Source organism: Acipenser ruthenus, chromosome 9 (assembly GCF_902713425.1).
Source record: "Acipenser ruthenus chromosome 9, fAciRut3.2 maternal haplotype, whole genome shotgun sequence".
NCBI lineage: Eukaryota > Metazoa > Chordata > Actinopteri > Acipenseriformes > Acipenseridae > Acipenser > Acipenser ruthenus.
The window spans coordinates 45,246,385-45,271,604 of NC_081197.1; the positions used below are offsets into that span (position 1 = coordinate 45,246,385).

General features: G+C 37.7%; 1 protein-coding gene across 16 annotated transcripts in view; it reads left to right on the forward strand.

Moving 5' to 3' along the window:
* The window catches only part of LOC117406144 (peripheral plasma membrane protein CASK), a 163,714-nt gene that overhangs the window by 67,812 nt on the left and 70,682 nt on the right, over nucleotides 1–25,220 (forward strand). For all 16 annotated transcript variants that reach the window (XM_059030067.1, XM_059030069.1, XM_059030073.1 and 13 more), the window contains exons 3-5: nucleotides 1,052–1,157; nucleotides 9,472–9,549; nucleotides 13,173–13,245. In XM_059030067.1, the coding sequence (XP_058886050.1) occupies nucleotides 1,052–1,157; nucleotides 9,472–9,549; nucleotides 13,173–13,245 (257 nt within the window). The remainder of the gene's footprint in view (nucleotides 1–1,051; nucleotides 1,158–9,471; nucleotides 9,550–13,172; nucleotides 13,246–25,220) is intronic.

A 25,220-nucleotide genomic window follows, 5' to 3' on the forward strand; every position in this document is an offset into this window, starting at 1 on the left:
GTTTATTCAGTTTATTTTAGTATTTCTAGATGTTTTTCACAAATGCACTTTCCTCTAAACAAGAATGCAAAGGTAATACTTACAGTTTATCAAATCTACTGATGCTACTAGTTATGACATGTTTCAGGGTTATGAAGAGACTCTATTGCAAAAATACTTTTTGGTGACCAGCTGGTGGTTGATCAGGGACTTAAGTGTGTATGAATAAAATAGTGTACCCATATTACTGTTCACAGGATGATAGTGCTTGTAGCACCAACACACAGACCCTTACTAAAATGCAGCACAGTAACTATTACAGTGCACCCGACTGGACTCACTATCGCATGAGCAATTTGTGTGGCTCAATAGTAATGCTGAATATTTTTTTAAAGACTGGGAATTGAGTTAATTGAATAGATTTTAGGGCAATCAATGTACTGTACAATAAATGTGAACACCTGTTTCTTTTGGTTGTTTTAATGACTATAATGTAATAGTTTTAGGAGTGATTTGTCAAGCCAAGTGTTCTTCATTCTCTTTGTCACATTTTTATAATTACTATGACCACTTTCTCCTAATGAGGTAGGTACGCTTGCTTTGACTAACCTGCTTAGACAACAGTTTTGACATTCAGAGAAGAGCTCTGAAAAGGTTATCTTTTCTGAAGTAGTAAAGCCAGCTAATCCAAGCTGAGCTTGTATACACACAGACAATCCGTCCTTAAAGAACTGCCAACATTTGAATCCATTTTCTTACCTCTTATGAGCACTAGGAATATGATGGTGTCCCATCTTTTCTTGCAGATTTTTGTAAAGCACAGTGCTATAGATGAAACGTAGCTGTGTCTAGGAGTTTATCTGCTCTCAGACCATGTGACCTACAACACAGGTATCAGCATGCAGCAGTTTATCTATGTCGTTGTATCTGAAATTAAAAAAAGAAAATAATAATAATAATATTAATAATTTGCTTAAATAATTCATTAACGATCCTTTTAAGTGGCTTATTAGAAAGGTCTGCAATTGAAATGCTGATGATGTCGTCTTAATAGCTCCCACTCTTTCCCCAGATCTGAAGAGAGAAGCAAGCATCTGTCACATGCTGAAGCACCCGCACATTGTCGAACTGCTAGAGACATACAGTTCCGATGGAATGCTCTACATGGTCTTCGAATAGTAAGTTAACCCCCCCCCCCCCCCATTCCACCCTATCGTTCTGGGCTCTGCCTGTTAGTCAATGCTCCAATCCACAGCACATCATTTAGAGACTACATCACGTTTATTGTGTGTACTATAGCCTTGTGTAGCTAAGGTTCAAGTTGATTTTAATTGTGTATATATATATATATATATATATATATATATATATATATATATATATATATATATATATATATATATATATATATATATATATAAAATTGGGACCTGGAGAAATGTTTGTTATATCAGGGTGTTCACTATAATACGGTTTGGCATTTTTCTCTATCAGAATAATGAAGATTATTCATTTATGAAGATTCGTTCGCATTGATTAACATTTAAACGGTATTGTGACAAGGTACTCATGTCACATGTGTGGCTCTCCTCCTGAGTGTACGCAGCGCCCCCCTCTGTGTAGCATGGCGTTGCAGTCGCCCAGAGCGATCCCCACCAGATGTTTTTATGCTGAGGGACACTCCGTCGAGACCCGCCCACCTGCTGATTGAGGACCGGCACAGCCAATCACTCGCTGCCCTTCCTCTCAACCAAACCTAGCAGGCAGCAAATCTCAATCAAATGCTCGTCTGTAAGCAATCATTTGATCAAACATAACTCCAAAAAGCACACAAAACAAACCAGTTTCCACATATACATTACACCAACACTAATTCTTCCCCGTGCAGGGCAATAGCCCTGCTACAGGTATGTTTAAAAGAAAACAGTAAGGAAATGAAAAAGGACAGAATGTACACTTACATGCTGAATACAGTAATTACATGTCCTTTCTTTCTCTTGAAAAAACGATGTAAATTGCTCCTCACACCCGTTGCCTGGTTGCAGTTTGTGTGAAGATGACAGACAGGCAATGACTGCAGTCATCAGGCATGATTCGTACTACAATAGGTCACCTTTGAATTAGTCAACCATGGTCTTTGTTTTCACTGAGAGAATAACACACTTGACACTGGAGAAAGTTCATTGTTAGTCAGTACTGAGATCGTTGTATCTGAGTCGATCCTGTATGTGATCGTTCTAAGGGCTAATTTTATTGAAAAAATCGGTTCTTGCTGTTGGGATTGTAAAAACTGGTGTTGGTTATAAGAAGGGTTCGTTATAGTTGTTATCCTGTGTATATAGACAGGTTTGATTGAGACTTGCTGCCTGCCTGTCTTCTGTATGTGTCCTCTGTGCGGTACCATTGTTGGTAGCGTCACATGACCAGTTTGTTTACTTTCTGTTTTGTGTTTAATAAGTCTTGCTCGCCTGTGCTGGTGTTTCAACTCCAACTCCCATGTCTCTCTGTCTTGCAATGCGGTTACCCACACATGTGACATGAGTACCTTGTCACAATACTGTTTAAATAGAAATGGAAAATATATATTTTTATAAAACTTGATCAATGTGAAGGGATCTTCATAAAAGTACTATATATTGATGTTCAATTCAAATTTGCCGTTTTGTCATTATTCTGATACAGAAAAATGCCAAACCCTATTACAGTGAACACCCTGATATAATGAACATTTCTCCAGGTGCCATGGGGGTTCGTTATAGTGAAGTTAGCATATCTATCTATCTATCTATCTATCTATGTATGTATGTGAAAGGAGGTGTAACTACAGTACAGAGTGTACAGAAATGAAAAATATATATTTTTATAAAACTTTTTTTTTTTTTTTAACTGATCCTCATGAGCATTCCCCTTCCCAAAAAAATACCCCAGCTAAAACACCTGGAGTACACATTGTGTTACTGAGATCCATCCACAGGGATGCACTTTCAGACATTTTCGTAAATTCAGCTAAAGGGGAGGATTTTGTGCTGTGGTAGGTATTGAACAGCATGCAGTCATTTTCCTCTGCCTGCCTATCATTGTTCATCTTCCAGTCTTTCTTGTTATGCACAAAGATTTAGTGTACAGTGTTTACAGTAAGGTTCAAAGGTAGGTAGCCAACAAGGTTGATTTTTAGCAGTACACTCACCAGTCTCCAATTAGGTTGATTATAGCATGCTGTAGCAGAATAATGAAGTGATTTTTCTTCTTTTCTGATCACTGTAATCTGTCACAGTAGAGTGCATGTCGTAAACTACAGTGTATGCATAAGGGGCGTTTGTTTCTGTTTTATTTTCCAAATGTTTAAACTTTAGGCTTACGTTTTTACATGTTGAGAATGTTTTGTAACCAGTAAGCAAAGCCATGAGAAGATCTTCCATCACATTTTATAAATTACTGCAAAGTGTTTGTGTATAGCTCCTTATGTATACATCATTTAAGTGCATCTGGAAACAGTAGTCAAGAAATAATGAACATGAAATAAGCTGGTCTACACAGGACACTTTTTATAATATGTGAACTTTTAAGACTGTCACCAAAATGTACTTTTGCTTGTCTCAGGCACCTGCAGTGATTTCTTAATCAATTAATTGTATCGGTTTACTATAGAAATGATCAGAGGCTCAGAATCAGATGTTGCAGTTTACTGTGAAAATTATTAAAGCCTTTGGTGTAATTAAAGCATTTAGCTTTGCAAATTATATCAGCCTTCCCACTGATGAGAAATCGTAATGTATTCAGTTTTGAACATTTAAAACCCTTTTAACATTTAAATCACAGCTCCAATGCAATGTGCTGTGCATTGAGCCTTAATTAAATATCTGTGTGTCTGTTCGCAGGAGGTTAACAGTAAAATAAACTTTTAAAACCGTGGGATCCCTAGAGATTTTCATAGAACAGAACAGGTCTCTAGAATGTAATTACAGAGCTCTCTCGATGTTTTGCAGTTTAATAATGCACAGATTCGGGTAATCTATGGTTAGTCCATGCTGAAAGTAAATTGCACACGTACTACATTTTACTTTATAAGGGCCCTTTGCTAATTGTAAGTCAAATCTCAAAAAAGGAGCAGCAAATTAGGGTTGCACGCCCTTATGAAATTGCATAGGTTTGAGTTCAGGATAATGAGTTTCCTGCTCTGATTAATTCAGTATAGTGATCTCAGCTGTCCACTGTTGTCTCGCACAATTTTACGCCTGTATTTCTCAGCGCGCTAAGCAGTAGTTATTGTCATCATACTTTTTTAAAGCACCAATTAAAATAATTTTCAATTTACTATGCTGTAAAATGATGTTTAACTGAAAGCGATTTCTAATTGCTGCCAACGTCTCTAGATCATAATAATATTTAGTGATATGAGAAATGCCATACACTGCCTAAATGGTGTATGATGTTGAGATCTAAATTGTCATGCAGTACAGTGTTGAAATTCTCTACGCATACTTGGTTCCTCCAATTTCTCCGTGGGGAAAACACTCAATGTGGGTTAATGATAAAAGTAAGTTGTTTATAAATACTGGCTGTGTCAGTTGCTGCTTGTGAGCAATGATGTTTCTTGTTTCACTGAGGCAGCTAACTGCATTACCTGATGTTTGGGTAACCTTAATGAGATTCAAGCACATACTTCTTGCCAGCGTTGAGTTGTCTCACATGGTTTAAATCCTTTGAACTGAGGATTTTGTGCATGGAACAAGGTGAAATTGGCTTTGAATCATGAATGAATCATTATTTCAGAGCCCAAAGCTTACTGATTGGGCTGGGGCTTTGATGCACCTGTACATTTTGATTCAAGTTCTTCCTCCAGTTAGATGTTGACTGAACTGTGATTGAAGGTCTGATAGTTGAGATATATTCACGCTGCTTTGCTAAATTAAGCAGAAGTCTGCTCTGCTTTGTGATCTACTGTAGAGAGTAAAAACAGTAAAGACTATAGTCTTCTCTATGTAGAGTAGAACCAGCCCTAGGTTATTCAGGGGGGCATCCTTACACAATAGATTCCATTTTAGACTTGGATCATCTACAGGTCACCTGGTTTGAATAATATGAATGATCCAGTACTACAAACGCAATAAGTCTGAATATTTTACAGAAACCTATTTTTCAGAATGCAGGGGACATTGCCCTACCTTGTTCGTTTTTTTTTTTTTTTTTTTTTTAATCAATCTAAACAGCAGCAGATCTAAATGTCTCCATTTTTAAATCAATGAGAGAGAGAGAGCGTGCTGAATTACTGGGTCCATCTACAGCAGGCTGATCCACAGTCCTACCACCACACAGTACTGCGGAGCACCACACTGTCCCCAGAAGAGAATCCCCTCAACAAACTGGTACTGAAGCTCAGCCATCTGAGCCAGATTAACACCAGAGAGCTTCAGAACAACTCCAACAAAAACACTCCCAGCAGCAAAATTGAGAAAAAGCTATTTAAACTTGGAAAACAAACATAAATCCCATTGGAAAAATGAAATTAAATCATATAATAAACTAGAATGCTATTTGGCCCAAAAAATGTTTACCCTAGCAGAATATACAAACTGCCTGGCACAAAAAATCCTGGATAGCCAAAGAAAAGATGCTGTGCTGTCACTGTGAACTGATCACTATAATATATATATATATATATATATATATATATATATATATATATATATATATATATATATATATATATATATATATATATATATATATATATATATATATATATATATATATACTGTGTGTGTGTGTAGATAGATAGATAGATAGATAGATAGATAGATAGATAGATAGATAGATAGATAGACATGCTCAAATTTGTTGGTACCCCTCCACAAAAAACGAAGAATGCACAATTTTCTCTGAAATAACTTGAAACTGACAAAAGTAATTGGCATCCACCATTGTTTATTCCATATTTAATAGAAATCAGACTTTGCTTTTGATTTTTTATTCAACATAATATTGTAAATAATAAAGCAAATGAAAATGGCATGGACAAAAATGATGGGACCGCTAACCTAATATTTTGTTGCACAACCTTTAGAGGCAATCACTGCAATCAAATGTTTTCTGTAGCTCTCAATGAGACTTCTGCACCTGTTAACAGGTAGTTTGGCCCACTCTTCCTGAGCAAACTGCTCCAGCTGTCTCAGGTTTGATGGGTGCCTTCTCCAGACTGCAAGTTTCAGCTCTTTCCATAGATGTTCGATAGGATTCAGATCAGGACTCATAGAAGGCCAATTCAGAATATTCCAATGTTTTGTTCTTATCCATTCTTGGGTGCTTTTAGCTGTGTGTTTTGGGTCATTATCCTGTTGGAGGACCCATGACCTGCGACTGAGACAGAGCTTTCTGACACTGGACAGTACGCTTCGCTCCAGAATGTCTTGATAGTCTTGAGATTTCATTGTGCCCTGCACAGATTCAAGGCACCCTGTGCCAGGCGCAGCAAAGCACCCCCAAAACATAACCGAACCTCCTCCATGTTTCACTGTAGGTATGGTGTTGTTTTCTTTGAAAGCCTGGGTCTTCTTCCATGGAGCCAACTTTCGCTCAAAAAGCGATTGATGGTGCGATCAGAAACTGACGTACCTTTACCTTGGAGTTCAGCTTGTATCTCTTTGGCAGTTATCCTTGGTTCTTTTTCTACCATTCGCACTATCCTTCTGTTCAATCTGGGGTCGATTTTCCTCTTGCGGCCGCGCCCAGGGAGGTTGGCTACAGTTCCATGGACCTTAAACTTCTTAATAATATTTGCAACTGTTGTCACAGGAACATCAAGCTGCTTGGAGATGGTCTTGTAGCCTTTACCTTTACCATGCTTGTCTATTATTTTCTTTCTGATCTCCTCAGACAACTCTCTCCTTTGCTTTCTCTGGTCCATGTTCAGTGTGGTGCACACAATGATACCAAACAGCACAGTGACTACTTTTCTCCATTTAAATAGGCTGAATGACTGACTACAAGATTGGAGACATGTGTGATACTAATTAAAGAAACTAATTAGTTTGAAATATCACTATAATCCAATTATTTATTATCTTTTCTAAGGGGTACCAACAAATGTGTCCAGGCCATTTTAGAATATCTTTGTAGAATAAGCAATAATTCATCTCTTTTCACAGCTTCTTTGCTTTATTCTATGACATACCAAAGGCATGCAAGTATACATGATAAAATAGCTTTTAATTTCATCACTTTTCAGGAGGAATGAAGCATTATTTCAATGAGCTGTAAGGGTACCAACAAATTTGAGCACATCTGTATATATATTAGTGCGAGGACGAACACAGAATTTTCATGTTCGGATATTCGCTTTTGACAAAGTCCCACATAAAACTGAACGCAGTATAGAGTCAAGGAAATGCATGCACATGGATTAGGGAGTGGTTAACATGTAGAGAACAGAAAGTACTTATTAGAGGAGAAACCTCAAAATGGAGCGAGGTAACCAGTGGTGTACCACAGGGATCAGTATTAGGTCCTCTGCTATTTCTAATCTACATTAATGATTTAGATTCTGGTATAGTAAGCAAACTTGTTAAATTTGCAGACAACACAAAAATTGGAGGAGTGGCTAACACTGTTGGAGCAGCAAAGGTCATTCAGAGTGATCTAGACAACATTCAGAACTGGGCAGACACATGGCAAATGACATTTAATAGAGAAAAGTGTAAGGTACTGCACGCAGGCAATAAAAATGTGAATTATAAATATCATATGGGAGATACTGCAATTGAAGAAGGAATCTATGAAAAAGACCTAGGAGTTTATGTTGACTCAGAAATGTCTTCATCTAAACAATGTGGGGAAGCTATATAAAAAAGGCCAAGAAGATGCTCAGATATATTGTGAAAAGTGTCGAATTTAAATCAAGGGAAGTAATGTTAAAACTTTACAATGCATTAGTAAGACCTCGTCTAGAATAGGTGAGATTCTTGATGAGATTCTGGGATCAATAAGCTACTAACAACCAAACGAGCAAGTTGGGCCAAATGGCCTCCTCTCGTTTGTAAACTTTCTTATGTTCTTAATAGTAGAATATAAACTTGTAGATTTTGGTTAAATTTAACAGTAAACACAGTCAATCAATTAGTGATTAACAGGGGCAGATCTAGCCTTGTAGCTTGACTGGTTCATTAAATTCTTCAAGGTACACAAAAGGTTCCCTGGGACCCCACCTCATCTCAACCAATGTATAACATATTTTAAGGAAATGTTGTTTTCAGTGCAGTTTGGAACACATTTGTGAGGTACATTTAAGTAGCATACTAAGAGTACAACAATACTTGGGAGTTATTCAAATATACCTGTTTTTTTCCACTCTTTCTCTATAAGGTGAATTCAACTCCTGATGTACAGGTGTTTTGGATTGTTGCTTGTACGCTTAAAACTTTAGCCTTTTAATTTAAAACCACCATCTAGCTTAAAATAATGTTTTTATTGGTAAAGTTTTTTTTTTAATTGTGAAGGCTCAAATTCATTAGAGGATGTAACCAAATCCAAGATGGCCACCTGGTAGAAAAAGCAGCTGGATTTGGTGCGTTAAACTACATTTTACATGATAAACACACCTTTTTAGGTTTAAATAAATAAATAAATAAATGTAATCTATTTTGTATTTTGTTTATTGAAATCTAAAATTTCACTTTTACTCTACTATAATTGAACAAAAGAGGTGGCAGGGACCAGGGTAGCAGAATGTCAAAAATCTTCGGGGCACATTATTGTGAGCATTATTGTGGGTTGTATCTTAGACACAGAACTGTTTTGAAACAAACATTTGTTTCTTTATTTGTTTATTGGAAAAATGTAAAATAGCCTCACGTTTTCAGTTGTGTCTCCTTCGGATCCCTATCGGATCCTAGTGAGCGTGAACATGCTGCTGCCCTGGCAGGGACAAGCACTACACCTCCCCTTGAACAGTTTGTGAGCCCTTACTCTAAAGCCAGCAGACACATTTATTTTCAAAATCTTGATTATCAGTCTCCTAGGATTGAAATACCTTTTCTGTTAAATGTAATTCCACTCAATTTAGCATAGTCGGATTTAGCATGAAAGTATGTCAGGGTAAATTTTAAAAAGATTTAATTGTACAAAAAATAAAAAAAATAGAACAGAAGTCTCATGTTAAGACATGCCTGATGGCACTAAATTTAAAAGTAATTAAATATAATGGAGGTATTGAAGTCATCGGAGCACTATGGTTGTCAGCTCAGTAATCTGACTGGTCTGTGTTCGCTTCACTGGAGCACGTTTCACTAAATGCAGGAGATAGACTTAGGAAACTTGGATCTTTTAAGACTCAACTTGACAGTTTTGAGGCCAGTCAGCTACTAGGAAATGAATGAGAATAAATGGGCCGAATAGCCGTTTCTTCTTTTTTACTAAAATGAATTTCCCAAATATGTCAATAAAATGCCACTTAATCTTAATCTCAATTTTATAACATATCTTTTTTTTGTCTTCCAGTATGGATGGTGCAGACCTGTGCTTTGAAATTGTAAAGAGAGCAGACGCTGGCTTTGTATACAGTGAAGCGGTTGCAAGGTATGTATTTATTTAACTTTAGTGCCTTTGTAATCTTAAAATGAGTTAAGTGACGAGGAGGTTTGTTCTTCTGAAGTGATGGTTCGTCGTGGGACTTTAAGCCTTTTCAGAGATTTCTCAATGCTGACTGCCAAGACTAGTTTGACGTTAATTGTGATACCACTGGCAGGCACCATTGTGGAACTTTTTTGCTGTAAAATTGAAGAAACAGTGACTCTGCATTGGTAGCAAATTCATAACATTTAGGGTTACCACTACACATGTGGGATGTCTTGCTTGGCAATGCTACCTTGCTATCCCTGAATAGATAATCCCCTCTTCAAAAAGCTGGAAAATATTTAGTTAGCAAGTTGTCTTTTATGAGGTGAAATGGGCCACAAATACCTCCGCTGTGACTGGTTGAAAGGATACATGATGCATCTTTAGAACTGCTTGCCAAGAATATGACTACATATCTGATCCCATGAATTGTCAGGCATAATGTTTTTGGAATAAATGTCTTCCATCAGCATGTGTTGTAAACCAACTACATTACACAGTATTATTATTATTATTATTATTATTATTATTATTATTATTATTATTATTATTATTATTATTATTTAGTAATACATGTAGTAAGCCAGCAGATGGTGCTAATTAAATATTAGCTGTGAGACTTTACATTTTACAAATTATACATATAGTTTTGATCATTCTTCATTAGCGCCTTAGTAACAGGGGTGCTTTGAATGAGCAGCCACATGTCTTTAGCAGCTAAGTATTTTCATTCTCTTTGGTGACTGGGTAATTCAAGATTCACTGTATTTAAAATAGCAAAATGTGTATCTCCTGAATAAGAAACTCCACCCACCCTGGTATAAGCCTTGGGCCAGTGGGTCAAATATAATATCTCATAGCAGGTATTCAACTTCATTTGTTTTTTACTGCTACAACTGGAGACCCCTAAAATATTTAAGTGCGTAGAGGATTCATTAGATGACTTTCCTATAAATGTTTTATTTAAATGTATTCATTTTTTATTTGTATTTAATAACAGACCAAGTGAAACCTGACAGCTGTCAACAAAAAAAAAGAAAATAAAAAAAAATCTACATCATAACTAATCCTCTATATGGGACTCAATTAGGCAATTTGCAAAGCAAATATAAAGACTACCCCCCCTGCTTAAGTATGAAGTTCAAGGCTTGCATCTACTGTAGAAACCACAATTTCTTTAGTGCTCGGTTGTGTAGGTATTAATATACTGTAAGCCATGCTATGTGGTATTTTCTGTCTGACAGCCCCTTCCCCTACAGTCATAATACGACTCTGCAGATCGATTACCACAGTTTCTGGGGTTTCAGTAACTGGAACTCCACCTAAATTCTCTTTCCTATAGCTCACCATTTTCAAAAGGAAAGTATGCAGTCGAACATACCTATCACTTGCTTGATCTTGCTCCATAAAATGAAGTTTTATTTTTTTACTTTTGTGGATGAAATCCTCAGGACGTGGGCTACAGTGATGCTGTTGTCTAAATTGCCAGCCCCTGCTACATTCTATCAGCTACGTTGTCAGCTTTGCATTTTCACCAGTGTCATTGGCTTCCCTTTCCCACCTTTGCTGAAATTGTTCTTCCCTATTTTGAATGGAAGTTTTAAGTGTGTCAGTTGAGGTATTGGCTGTAATTATTTGACTCCTATCTGAGGGGAAAAACAGAATAAAATTCTGCATTTCCAATGGTCTAGTTTACTCTCACAGAGAGAGTTATAAGATGTCCTTACCCACGTAGGTTTTGCATCACCCACTTTAGAACCATCACATTTGCTCTTCATAACTCAAAATGAAATCCTTGGGGTTTTCAAGCCAGGCCCTTTCTGCTCAAGCTGCAGCCATTATGCTGGAGATAAGAGGTGATGTTTAGATTTGAGGAAAAAATAAAACATAAAATAAAGATGCATTTACAAAGATGCAACCTCAGTTACACATATAAGAGCCATTTATACAAAGGAATACTCATTTTTTTGCCATGAAATGCTACAAACTTGTCTTTTAGGCATATTATCTATTTATTTCTTAGCAGACGCCCTTATCCAGGGCAACTTAGTTACAAAAATATCACATTATGGAATATCACATTTCAAATAAGAGCAAAACAAAGAATACAGTAAATTATTACAGATAAATTACAGAGGTTTACAGATGCTCTCTCAACAGGTGTGTCTTGAGGAGGCGCTGGAAGGTGGTAAATAAATGTCCCATCCCCAGTTGTTCCTCATTCCCAGTAAATTGGTACCATTTTGGGTAGCACATTAATGTAATTTGCTTATCTACAAAGATTTCTTTTTGCAAGCGATCTGAGCGGGGGCAACAAATGTCCCACCTCCAAAACCCACAAACCTGCAACAGTTTTTCCTGGAAGCTGTGTAGTAAATGTGGAGCATTTTTAACTTTAATTGGATGAGCACATCGTTGATGATGATGCCATATAAAAAAAAGGATTCACAAGCTCTGAGCACGAACAATATGGGCCCTTGGTCTCTACTAGGGTCAGTGCAGTCAAATACACGATAATAAAAAAATATATTTGAATAGCATACTACATATTCAAGTATACGAAACTACTAATAGAAGCAAACGTGTTTTTTGTTTGTTTGTTTGTTTGTTTTTTAATATAAATGCTGCCGCTTGACAAGTGTTCAAAGTCAGTGTTAAACCCTGCACGTTCATGTGAATGAGATTGGCATATTAAACCTAAGGACCCCAATTAAACATGCATTGCTCGTAACAGCAAAATTATACAGTAAACGTATTCTGTTTGAAATTGTTGCCAATTTTGTTGCCTCGTTTTCAGCTAATGTTAACCGATCCCCCGCTTGAGTTCCCCTGTAAGGACTGCACACAGCCGCTGTTGCTAGGCAGCCGTGAAACAGCTTCCGGGAGCACGGCACCGGCGAACTTTAAATTTGTAAACACATGGCTATAACAAGCGCTAAAAAGGAAGCCTAACTTTAGTAACATTGAAATTAGAATGCTAATTTAGCTTTATGATGAATATAAATACATACTAAATGCTAAGCAGAACAACTCAATGACAAATGAGAAAACTGCATGGAAGTAGTTTTTTAACTCTGGACTGCAGTATAATGTAAGACATCTACTGTTGACTCTGTGAATGGATGAAGTAACTTAAACATTTGCCTAAAAGTACAACCGGGTATGTTCCTTGTTTTGAATTATTTATTTCTGCGGCTTACACTTTATGCTGTCTGCTGTAGTACACATACGTATTTGCCTTTTATTATTTATTTAGGATATTCGAATACAGGAAAATGTTGGCTTCTGTGTATTCAAATAGGAAACTATTCGAAATTCCCATCCCTAGTCTCTACAGTTGAAAACAGTTATTGTATTTCATCTCTTGTAAGGATTTTCATTCAGTGTACAGAAAGCGTTCCACCTGTGAATAGGAGCATGGAATGTCTAAGGCCATTAAAAAATACTGTCTGCTTACCTCTCAATGTCTCAGTCACCTGACACATAATCTCTTCAACATGCTTTGCTTCAAATTCATTTCCAAATTACTTTGAAAACCGTCTTCAGTTGTCAGTTTTCTTTAACCTTATTTTCTTGTTCCACAGTCACTACATGCGACAGATTCTGGAAGCACTACGCTATTGCCATGACAACAATGTCATTCACCGGGATGTGAAGGTAGGTCACTTTTGTATTTAGCACACTGTTACTTTGAAAGAGTTTGAAAGGGAGGTTTAAATTCTGCCCCTGACCTTTATTTTGAACTTGGCTGGGCTTTCATAAGCATTGGTCAGGTAATGCCAACTCTCCGGGATTTTTTTTAGTTTTTTTTGTACAGAGAAATCCTGGGAAAATACTGGGAAAGAGAACATGTTGTTCGGTCCACCAGGGCTCATTGATCTAGTTCTAAACTGCAGAATATAAGTATTTAATATCCTTTTTTTAATGTATTACTGCATTAAACTTGCTTCCCCACTTCTGAAATTCAGCATGAAACAAGTAAACCTCTCTGGGTGAAAGAAATAACTTGAATTATTGGATTCATTGCCTTGCATTCATTTTAGCAAGGGTTGGGAAGCACAACTTTCAGGGTTGATTGTGCTGCTGCATACAGTAGCCTGAATAATCAAGTTATTAAATGCATAAACAAAAAGCAAAGATGACAGGAAATGCAACTGTTTTCAGAGTGTGAAATTCAGAAGAAATGAAACCCGACGTTATGCTTGGCTGCTTTGAATTAGCATATTTCTAAGTCAGACGCAGTTCAACAGACGTGGTATGTCTGCTATCTGCAGCTGCAGAACAAGCCCTTTCCCAGGGTGTACATATTAAAAGATGTCTGTCTGTTAATGGAGAATGAGAATAGCTTTAGGTGTTTTGATTGAAAGCCAGAGGTGGACATTCTTATAATATATTTTCATTTACTGTGTAGTTTGAACTTTTTGCCCAATTGGCATCATATGTAATTAGAGTTACAGTCAATGTATTCATTTGTATAAATGTTTAACACAACACATGTACTACACCTTTATGAATTAAAGCTTTATGTTAAGCTGTAAAGAATGCCCCCAGTTTTTACTGAGACTATGGTTTTGAAGTTCCCTATATATGGTTGTGTTTGTACATCGTTTTTTCTGTTTTTCCATTTCCTCAAGCTTTTGGTTTGCCATGTTAAATATACTTTACCATGCCTCTGGGTTTTACAGTGCTTATTATTCTTTACCATGCTTTCACTGTTCTTTATTAAATGTTGCTATGCTTTTACTAGGAAAGCTTTTATAAGGAAAGTCACACGTCATCATTTGTAATGCACAAAGAACCATTACAATGTTACTGATACAATTATTATTACAGTTAACAAATAAAATAAGCTTGTTCTACGACTGAGCTTGTGACTTTTAATCAAGGAGCAAACACATTGCCAAGAGTAACCTGAAGATAAATATCATGCTGAAACTAGTGCATCTCCTGCAGTACTCTGCCAACTTTTTGAAATGCTTTGAAACAGTAGAATGAGAGGGGGGAATTAAAATATGAAATATTAACAAATTATCTACAAAACATGCATTACTTTGTACAACTTGCTGTATTCTGTCCCATTACATCACAGGTAGTGTTCTAGCAATTTCAGGTAGCAATTTACATAATTTGCATTAATGTAATCAAAGAGAAACAATGGGGGGATTCTAAATAGAAATGGTAAGTCTCAGAGGATAACATTAATTGTAATGTACATCCCTTTATTTAACAGTTTACCCATTTAAGCAACATAGCTAAGAACAACACGGCATCACTACAGTATCTGACGACACTGGGATGTAGAAAGCACTTCTCGTGAAACTTGTAAAGAGGGCATCAAACAGCAGCACAGAACACCTGTCCTGGCAGGCCTGCAATGCATGCTGTTTATCTACATCCCAGCACAGTCCGTTATCATAGGAACAATTCTGCCAGAGCTGGTAAGGGAAAGCTGACCCTTTTGCAAAGGACTGATGATTACCACTTGCACCAATAGTTTCACACACTGCACTGAAGATTATTCTTTTTTTTTTTTTTTAAGACGACAGAAGCAATTCACTGTATTACAAATTTAAAAAGATGTGTTCTAGATAATTCCACGCAGTTCTAGTTCTTGTGTGAAATTCTTTGTGATTTCAGTAAACTTCGGCTCAATCAAGTGATATGCGGCAGACTGGAAGCAGGTTGCGTTGTTCACCTCACGTCTGCCCTTGACAGCTCTGTTTCTGCAGTACTGCGTCAGGTGGCTCTCACCAGACAGCCTTGCTGGCGATCCTCGTGCTCCTGAGGAATAATGCACTGAAGAAGGAGGCAGAAGCATTTGTTTGCAAAGCTAAAATATTTAATTTAAGTCTATGAGGATAAACGTGTACTTTGACATTACACTGGGACAGTGCAGAACACAATAGTCCAAACCTCGTCCATGTAGTCAGCTTCCTGTTCCGTATCTTCTTCTGCGTCAGCAATCTTATGCACTGGCTGGTCCATTTAAAACTCATGAATCTGATTAAAATTAATCTGTGCAAAACAGTAGATGCAGGGGAATTTACAACACTGTGGACCTGTATTCTAGGAAAGATAACTAATTCAGCATATGTATATCTATCCCAATTTGTATTCATTTTTCAACCTAAGACACTGAAACTATTTAATTAGTTGTCAAAGATTCTTAGCATTAAAATAATATTATGACTCTTAAAGAGTAAGCAGCTGGGTTCCGAAAAATATAGTGTCATATGTCCCCAGGTGTTGCTACAACTGTTTAAATAATGTACCTGTAATTTTTCTTTTCATTGTTAACATCCTGACAACTTTTTACACTTACAACTTTAAAGTCTGTTCTAAAGCCCTGTCAAAATGGCCGCTGTAGTGCACTGGGGTTTGAGATCTGCCCTCTAAATCAGTGGTGAGCCAACTTTTTATATGCCGCCCCCCTTACTTAGCATACATTTTGTTGCACACCCCCCTCCCCCCGACACGCATATTAAAATGCTAGCACTTAATATTTAGATTTTAACAGGTGTTTGTTTTCTGGATTTAATGTAAATCACATATTTTGTCTTAGATGTAACCACAAAGTACACATTTAGCTAAATACATAAATGTTAACAAACACATTCTTACAAGTTTTGAAAATTGTACTTTCAGATATAATTTATAAATGTTGAACACGTGTATCGTAAATTCAACATTTAAAATCAGTCTATAAATCTTTTTTTTTTTTTTAAACTTGGCGATTCAACATTTACCTGACAGATACATCTGAAAAACATTATTATTCAGCAATTAAATCTGAAAAAATAAATCTGGGTTTTCACAAAATAAATTTATTTTGCCAGCTAAATCTGAAGCTAAATGAGCCCCTGCCCATTTATTTATTTATTTATTTATTTATTTATTTATTTTTTTACAGAAGTTCCCCTTTTGTCATAGTCGCTCCCCCCTTACTGACTCTTCACACCCCCCACTGCTATAAATCACTGCAGTAAGAGAGATGCACTAGCCCAGTGCAGTCCAGAGCTGAGATTAGCACCTTGCTCTTACTTTCCCGAGTCTATATATTTCTCTGCTAGAAAAAAAATATGTACTTGCGTTGAACTTTTACCACATTTCCTGCAAGGCAGATAACAGATAAGCTGACTTCTTTGTTTGCAGTAAGCCTATTAAAACCACGTTTTGAGCTTTGAGACAAAACGTTGTGATAATAGTTCTATCTGTGTTAAATCAACACAGATAGAAGTCCCTTTTTGGCCCTTCACTGTTGCTGTCCCTTTAATTTCCACACCCCAGTGCTATTTGGGTAAAAATGTGGCAGAGCCATCTTACACCACTTTTAGATAAGCCTGGTAGTTGCGATATACCTGGGTGGAAGTTTGGTTGAATTTTATTAGTGCCTCCTGTGAATCCGCTTTCTGTAGTAAGAGATTACATTTAATAATGTGCCTGAGGAGTGTTGGTCATGTTGGCAGATAGTCTACATGACAGCCATCTCAGCCCAAGGTTGGTGAATGGAGTTTGAAATCAACCTCGTGTTGGTTTAGTTCAAGTAAGAAGATAGACCAGATAGGAATTTGCAGTCACTAAAGCCAATACAAGAAGTGAATCTCATTTAAAAGAATATGATGCATTGCTGCTTTTTATCAACATGATATTGGAGTGAAGATACATTTTTCTGATTTCAATTAAATTGCTTGCTGTGACACAGGTGAAAAAAGCTGCTATGTAAACAGCATTGAAGATATGTTTGCAGGATCTACTGCAGCATATTGTTTCCATGAATGTATTTTTGTTATTTATGCATTTATTGATTTATCAGTTTCTTTTAAATTGTGGACATATTCTGGAATATTAAGTGCATGTAAACATTGTGAATGCTGAGGCAGTGCTTGAATCCTGGGCTAGTTGTTTCTGTACAGTACAAGGAGACTTGATGTGCTGACTTGATCAACCATGCATAGCTTGTGAGGTCAGACCGCTGCCTCAATGCTGCTAATCGTCAGCTGAGCACAAAACATGCAGTAAATGCATACTGTATGATAATAGATATTTTAACAAAGTAAGCCCCACATTAGATTTTAAAATTGATAGATCAGAAGCAATGTACTGTAGTTCAAAAACAAGATACTCTGCATTATGAATAGATACTGTTCACTGTCCCATGCATACAAGTTTTGTAAACAGCCAGAGTTTGAAGCAGTTGTAAAGCATCAATTTCTAATAAGTACACAGCAAATAGGTGTATGAATTAGGCCCTCCAAAAACAGAGAGGAGTTTTTTTATATAGTTGTGTTTTTTCTTGGACAATGATGCTGTAAACTTGCTGCTGTAGATCAGTTCCCTGTCATGTCTTATCCAGGATGCATAAATTAGACCTGCATTCTTTGGTTGTGAATTGCAGAGGCAACTGTAAGCGTGTCTCTTGAATGTTTTATCCATTGCCAGGTACCCACCTGGGTCCAGGCTGCTTCTGAGTGCTGCGAGGCAAAGCAGGAAGCACTTGACTTCCACCAGTAGACTGACGGTTTGTTTTGCCGTCTGCGTCACAAATAAGCAGGGAGAATGCTGGACTGACAACATGATAGGGAAAAAAAACTCCCAGAATAACTTGAATAACCAAAATGTTCTTGTGAACACGAGGTTTGCAGTGTGCAGGTGTTCCAAACAATGACAGACACAAAGTTCACGGTTCAAACAGTCTTATTTCTCTTGGTCTGCTTGAGACCGTTAAGTAATAATGCTGGCTCTACACAACAATGTGTACTGCCAGCGTATAAACCACGGAGTTCAGTCCCAAAATAATAGTAACACACAGACACACAACACAGATAGACACTTCTCCCGATAGTGAGTGCTCTTGGTGCAGGTGTGGTGTAAGACAACAAGTATTTTACGGTGCAGTGGAGTCCGGGTTTGGTGCTTGCTCGTAGTGACAGCTCCCGGGCTCGTGTTAGCAGTCTAACAATGACAAACGCAGACAGTTGGCAATAGACAAACAAAACACTTAACACTCACGACTCGTATACTAATGGTCCGTTTCCTTTCTCGGTCCTGCGATAACCATAACAAAGGAACAGATTACAGCACCACATCCCCAGATATACCCTTAGTCACGCCCCCTGCGATAGCTAGTTCAATCACGTCTCCTCCTATCCATGACTGACACATCGCGTACCGCATTAGGGCGATGACTTTGGGCTTTGTGACTCTGCCCCCTTCCTGGATGGCTGGCTTCCGACAGACCCTGAAATGAACTGGCAGACCATCGAGTACGAGGCACACTGTTCCTGTTATACAGCGCCCGCACAGATCGGGAGGGAGATTGACGACTAGGATTCATTTGCTCTCTGTCACAGTTCCTCAGAACCATCTTTGTAAGCCTGATTTTTCAGCCTAAGGGAAGATTAAATGTGCTTTGCCAGGAGGCTGTAAGACACCAGCGATGCTAGATAGTAGGCCAAGAAAAAGGCTGCGGCAATAGTGGTCACAAACAGTGATAATGGTAACCCGCGTTCGCTCTTCTGGTTCAAGCACATCATGAGCTCTTGGGATCTAACAGATTTGGCGCTGTACAACCCAATGAAGGTGCACATGCTACATAGTGTGAAAATCCACAGTGCTGCACATATCTGCTTTGAACAAACGTTAGGTCCTGAGACGTATTTAAAATCACTGTCTGCAACATTGTCTGGGGCTGGTACTGGCTGATCTCTTTGTACCTTAGCAAACCTGCATAGAGGCTGATAGACACCCAGCACAAAAAGACAACATTGATGTTGAGGATGAGGTAAAATATTGTAATTGCATAATTGTAGGTCATGCAAGTTACCGATCCAGCCAGCAAGACATGCCCTGTTGAATAGTAGGCAATCAGGAATGGCAGCAGGGATCACACATTCAGGAATCTTACCCTTATTGTAATGAAAATATTTTGTTTCTTCGCACTTTTACGTTAATTCAAGATATGTAAAGAATACAAACACAATGCTACAGATACCTTTCTGCATCTTGACATCTGTGCTGTCAGTCACATGATCTGAATGAAGCTAACCCATTGTAATCGGTTTTAATTGCTGTGCTGTCGAGTTTTAAAGAGCAGTGGCATATTTTCATTTACAGTTGTCTTATGAATCTCTCGCCTTGAGTTATTTCTTAATAAGTAAAATTAATATAACCAAGTACTTTGTTCCATCTGATATCTGCAGCAGCTGAGTCATGACAATATTTACCTCAAGCAACGTAAAGCATCTCCCTTCTGCTCGTTTCTTTATTCAGCATTGTCAAGTATGCTTTGATGCAGCATCATGCAGTGGTCTTTATTCCTATAATAATACAATTACGTGAAGAGTGCAACTCACCTAAAGGAGGCTTGCTTGTCAAGTGAACATTATTGGTCATTCTAGATGTGGAGCTTGTTTCTGAACTGGCATGTTATGTCAGAAAATCCTCTTTTAACTAAATGTTATAAACGGCAACAATTAGTTTCTGTGTAACATTGGAATATTCATGTTTTTGGTTCCACAATTCAGAAAGAGAAGGCCAAGATGGCGATGACCTATAATACAGTAGCTGTTGTTTACAAATGATATCTGTTCCTTACCATGTAATGTTCTTTCTTGTACTGTATGTGGGTCGAGTCAGTAATTTGCAATGAGCGCAGGTTTAAATGAGTAAGCAGTAAGGTGTAGGAGTTGAACTTGTGGGTTTGAGTATTCATCACAGAGCCTGCTGTTCTTAGCAGCTTTTTGTGGTTATGACATACAGAAAGGCCACTTTGGCCTTTTTTCCTGTAGATACAGTATGAGATTTAAGTTTTGGTTTCTCTGATGATGTAGCTGTCTTTCTTTACTATCAGTAAAACCGTTTTAAAGGTAGCTTCTACTGCATCTAGCAATAGTCCCAAAGCATTGAACTACAGAGCGAGAAAAAAAAAGCACACATTATGGTAAACATGTAGGCCCTGTAGTGAAAAAATTAAGCTGACAAATGGTTTTTGATTCAAAAACACTATGTACAAGAAAGGTATACCTCCAATACAATCATATAAGCACAAGATTTAAACTGACTTTGGACAAGGCCTCAGTACAGCTCAGTGCATATGTTTGTATTAGAAAGCACGGATATCCATAGTCAATTTGAAAGAGATGAAGAGACTGACAAAACTTTACAATGTTTGACATTTATACCTTTGTAAACAATTGGTGACTCCACTCCCATTTCTCTTACTTCTGCCCAATGATAGGGGTTTCCACTTTATCATTGCACATTCCCTCTGCGGGGGAAAAGGGGGGGGGTTGCATACCACATTGTACCTAGCAGGGCGCATCCATCCCCCCCCCCCCCCATCTCACACTAGCTCTGCTAATCTCCTGCCTTTCAGCGTTTAGCTCAGACACCTATCTGTGACTTTGAGTCATGTTAGGCTATGCAAAACTGCACACAGCTGGTTTTGCCGATGGGAAATGAAAGAACTCAAAACTTACACAATACTGTATAGAAACTTAATATAAAAGCATATTAAAGCAACTGAATTAGTAAGCACATTAAAACGACTATAAAAACACATCCACACACAATTTAAACATAATGATTAAAAATAACTTAACTATAAAAGACACACACACACAATGTAAAACTTATAATTAATAATAACATAATGAACACCTCATGCAGAAAGCCATCACCTACAGCCCTATTTGTTTTTGTTTTTTAAATGGCATTGATGAACAACATTTACTGATTGCTCCTTGAAGATATCGGATTGCTGCACTTCCTGTATAGAAAGTGTGAGATCTAGAAAGCTAGGGCAATTATTATTATTTATTTCTTAGGCTAACTTATATTTTGTTACAGTAGCTTTATGCACTTAAACTTAAGAAAAACTAAGAGAAAGTCCTTCCTAGAAAAGCAATTGTGCTTCCTGTTGTGGACTTTTCATTTATAATACAATTTTCATAACTTTGAATCACCTCTCAAGGTACAGCACTGCAGAGAGCAGCCCTGTTTTTCTCTTTCCATGTCTCCATGTGAGGCACGCGTGTCGATTTTCAGAGGAAGTGTTTTATTCCAGGGCCTCACTCCATTCACTTGTAAAGCAGGATGCAACAGTGGAGTTCCAGGTGGAAAATCTCCATTAAAACACTGTAAACTAATAATATCTGAAGACCATGCTGGAGGTGTAACTTCAGAGACTTTTCAAAGTGAAAAAAAAAAACAGTACAGCTACTTATTTATAGCCCGGCTAACAAGCGTGTGAGAGAGTAAATTTCACCATACTATTTATAACACTGCATGCAGATTTGGTAAGCATTCTATACCACAGTCATGTAGGCTACAGGATACTGTTCATACCATATAAAAAAAAAACATGTTAAAAAAAATTAAAACTCTGAAAAAGTCTAAACAAAAAAATATATTCTGCAACTGCCTAACTTCTGCTTTACTTACTCACTCGAAGGTACCCATCATCATACAGTTTCTTCTTTTCCAGAATTTAGTTTGTCTGTATACCTGACACATGTAATTTTTGTAAAACAAATCATTCTTCCCTGGGTCTCATTGGTAAATCTTAATTAGCATTTCAATAAGACTGCAACGAAGGGTACATTTTGACCTTCGAAGGTTCGGCACACATTACCGAAGGAAGGTTCGAACCTTCAGTGGTACTAATTAGCATAATGTACTGGTGACGTCACCATAGCTACTGGTTTATATTTGATTGAAAATCCTATTTTACAGGCAATCCATATAAATCAGCAGAAGGGTTTCAAGACATTTCTTTCAGTACATCTATACATTTTGCTGTCGAGATGACCAATGAAGAAATTAAAGGGTTGAGGGGCGGACGGTGCTCAGTTTTCGAAATTAAAGCGTATATTTTGTATGTTTCAAACATATTCTACCATAGTACTTCTCTTACACTGTCTTGTACACTAGGTATTCAGTACATATTTTACTGAAGCACTACAACTGCTAGAGGTACCGCCCCAGTGCTTTGGCATAATATACCATGCTCCATACACAGCAGCGACACCATATAGTTGCAACGTATTGTAGCGTGCACAAGAGAAGGCAGCAGCAGGGCTGGTAGGTTGCATAATCACACACGAAGACATAAGCCCGATATACGCTCCTTGGAACGGAGTCAGCTGTTTTGTACAGCGGTATCGGCGCTATGCTTTAGTGCGAGATATTCCGGGTTCGCGCCTGCCCTCCGCATGTGTGGAATGAGCTCCTCTCCTCTCTCATGTAAACCGGGCTGCTTTCACTTCCATGTAGCAATCCCATCAGAGAGACTGTGCATCATTCTAGAGAGGCTTTGGCTCCAGCTTCCTTCTGGCTGACGGGAAGACAGCTGCGCTTTGCCTAATACGCCATTAAGGCTTCACAATGATCCAAATAAACAATCCTTAGATTATTCTCCTCAGGAAACAGGTGATGACACCCAGGTGAGGGGCAGTAATGCTGCTCGGTGCTAGTTTGCCATTCCAGTTGCAGAAACAGCTCCTTGTATTTGTTCTGATTGCACGTCTCCAGAGTTTAAGGAAAGCCAGTACCTTTATGGAGAGCAGAAATCGGCACAAATCCAAGCAGCTGTTTCTTCAACTGTAAGATCAACAGCATTGACCATCAAATAATGTTAAGCTTTAGAAATGTTCAGATTTAGAAAAGGAGTCAGGGTCAGACACCCTGAGTCTGGGGGTGGGAGTTCTATGATCAATGTATTTATTGCTAAACATGCAACTTGAAATAAACCAGGAGACCAGTATGAGTGTGTTGCAGTTTGCACTGACAAATGCTGGAAACATGTACAATATATTACATGTGAAATGCAATCAGACATTCGCCAATTAGCCAAGCAACTTTTGGTAAATCATGCTGCCACGGTCTTTCAGTAATGTACTGAGTGCATAGTATGGTCTCCTGGAGATTTGTTGTTCACCTGAATTGCAGAAGTGAACTCTGACGATTGTGACATCATTAGAGGTTAGGCTTTCCCATCAGCACCCAGTTCCTGTGGAACTACAATATAATGAGGTGTATGACAAAACCATTGTCTGTAGCAAGTTTGCCACACACATAAAACGCAATGCTCCACACTAACAAAGGTGACAATGGAGAAATGTAAAATTGTAGATCAATGCCCTCACAGTACTGGATTATGCAACATATATAATATACATTTTAATATAGATTGCTCAGGATCTTTCAGCCAATGATGGCGTGTGTTTTGCATACTTTATTTCACAACACATCACAGAGAAACTATAAGTGACATCAGCCGTGCCACTTTGTTTTTACTGCAAGGTATTCTCCACATCAGCACTGTTGATGTCCCCTGCATTAAAAAAAAAAAACAACAATCATACCTGAGACCTCTTGGAATTCTAATCAATTGCAAAGTCAATTCAGAACACTTCTATCACAATCGTCCACCTCCATCATTTAACAGTATTCTCTTCAGCAACATTCTCTCTCTCTTCCATTAAATTGACAGTGGACTAAGTAATGGTTGTTAATGATTAGAAATTTAATATAGCTTGATTTCTAACTTGTATATTAATAAAGCAGTAAATAATAGCGTTCTAGGACTGCAAGGTCTGTGTATTGGTTACATTGAATCTGTGCTCGAAGTAGCGACAATTTTAGTCGCCATGGCAACCATTTTTTTCATTTGGCAACTGTAAATATTATTTTAGTCGCCTACAGGTGACCACTTTGTGCTGTTTTTTTTTTATTATTATTATTAAAATACCTTAGGACCCATGTTAAAAATAATACAGCTTTTTAGTGCCTAAGTCACAGGCGCATCTGTCCATACAGATCATTATGTTACTGTATCTGTAATCTTTAGACACACTTCAGTCTGCCATCACACATTTTACACTAGTCGCGTTGGTAAAGTTGAGTGCTTTCACTTAAGTGAAAAATCACACACAAGTCAACAAAAATCACTTATATATTGCAAGTCACAGGCATTAAAAAAAACATGGTATCCGTGACATTCGTGACAAAATCCCAGCCATAATAATAATAAAGAATTGAGTACATTCATGTATCTGCTTATTGCTAAAACCCATCTCTGCACTTCTAAACTGTTACAGTATTGTGGTTATTATATTTTAGATTAATCTGTGTATAAATTATAATTGCAATTATAATTGTGAGTATTACTGTAACTTATACTGTATGTACAACTATGTTTACCATGAACATGTTCGCTGCAGATGGTTCTTGAGATCCATCTTGGCAGCTGCCGATGTACAGCAGCCAGGCACTTTTCTCGTCTATCTAGGCTTAAAGTTTAAACGCCGTTTTGGCAATTAAAAAAATGACAGCCGCTTGTCTTTCATACAGTCGTGGTAGTGGCATCACACAACCACACAACTCCTTGTCATTTTGGGAAAATTACTTATACAGTGTACGGTAGTTACAATTAAAAGCATGTCAGTTACAAATGGAAACGCTGTCTGACAGCTGTTTGTTTTCAGCAGCTCCGAGGCTATGTGCGTGCGCACCAACTTACCCAGAGGTCCACGCACACCTATTAGAAGAGTAATAAAATGTCATCAAACAGACAGCAAAAAATACTGTCTTCTGTTTCAGACAAAGAAAGTTACACCAATATACAAACAAAG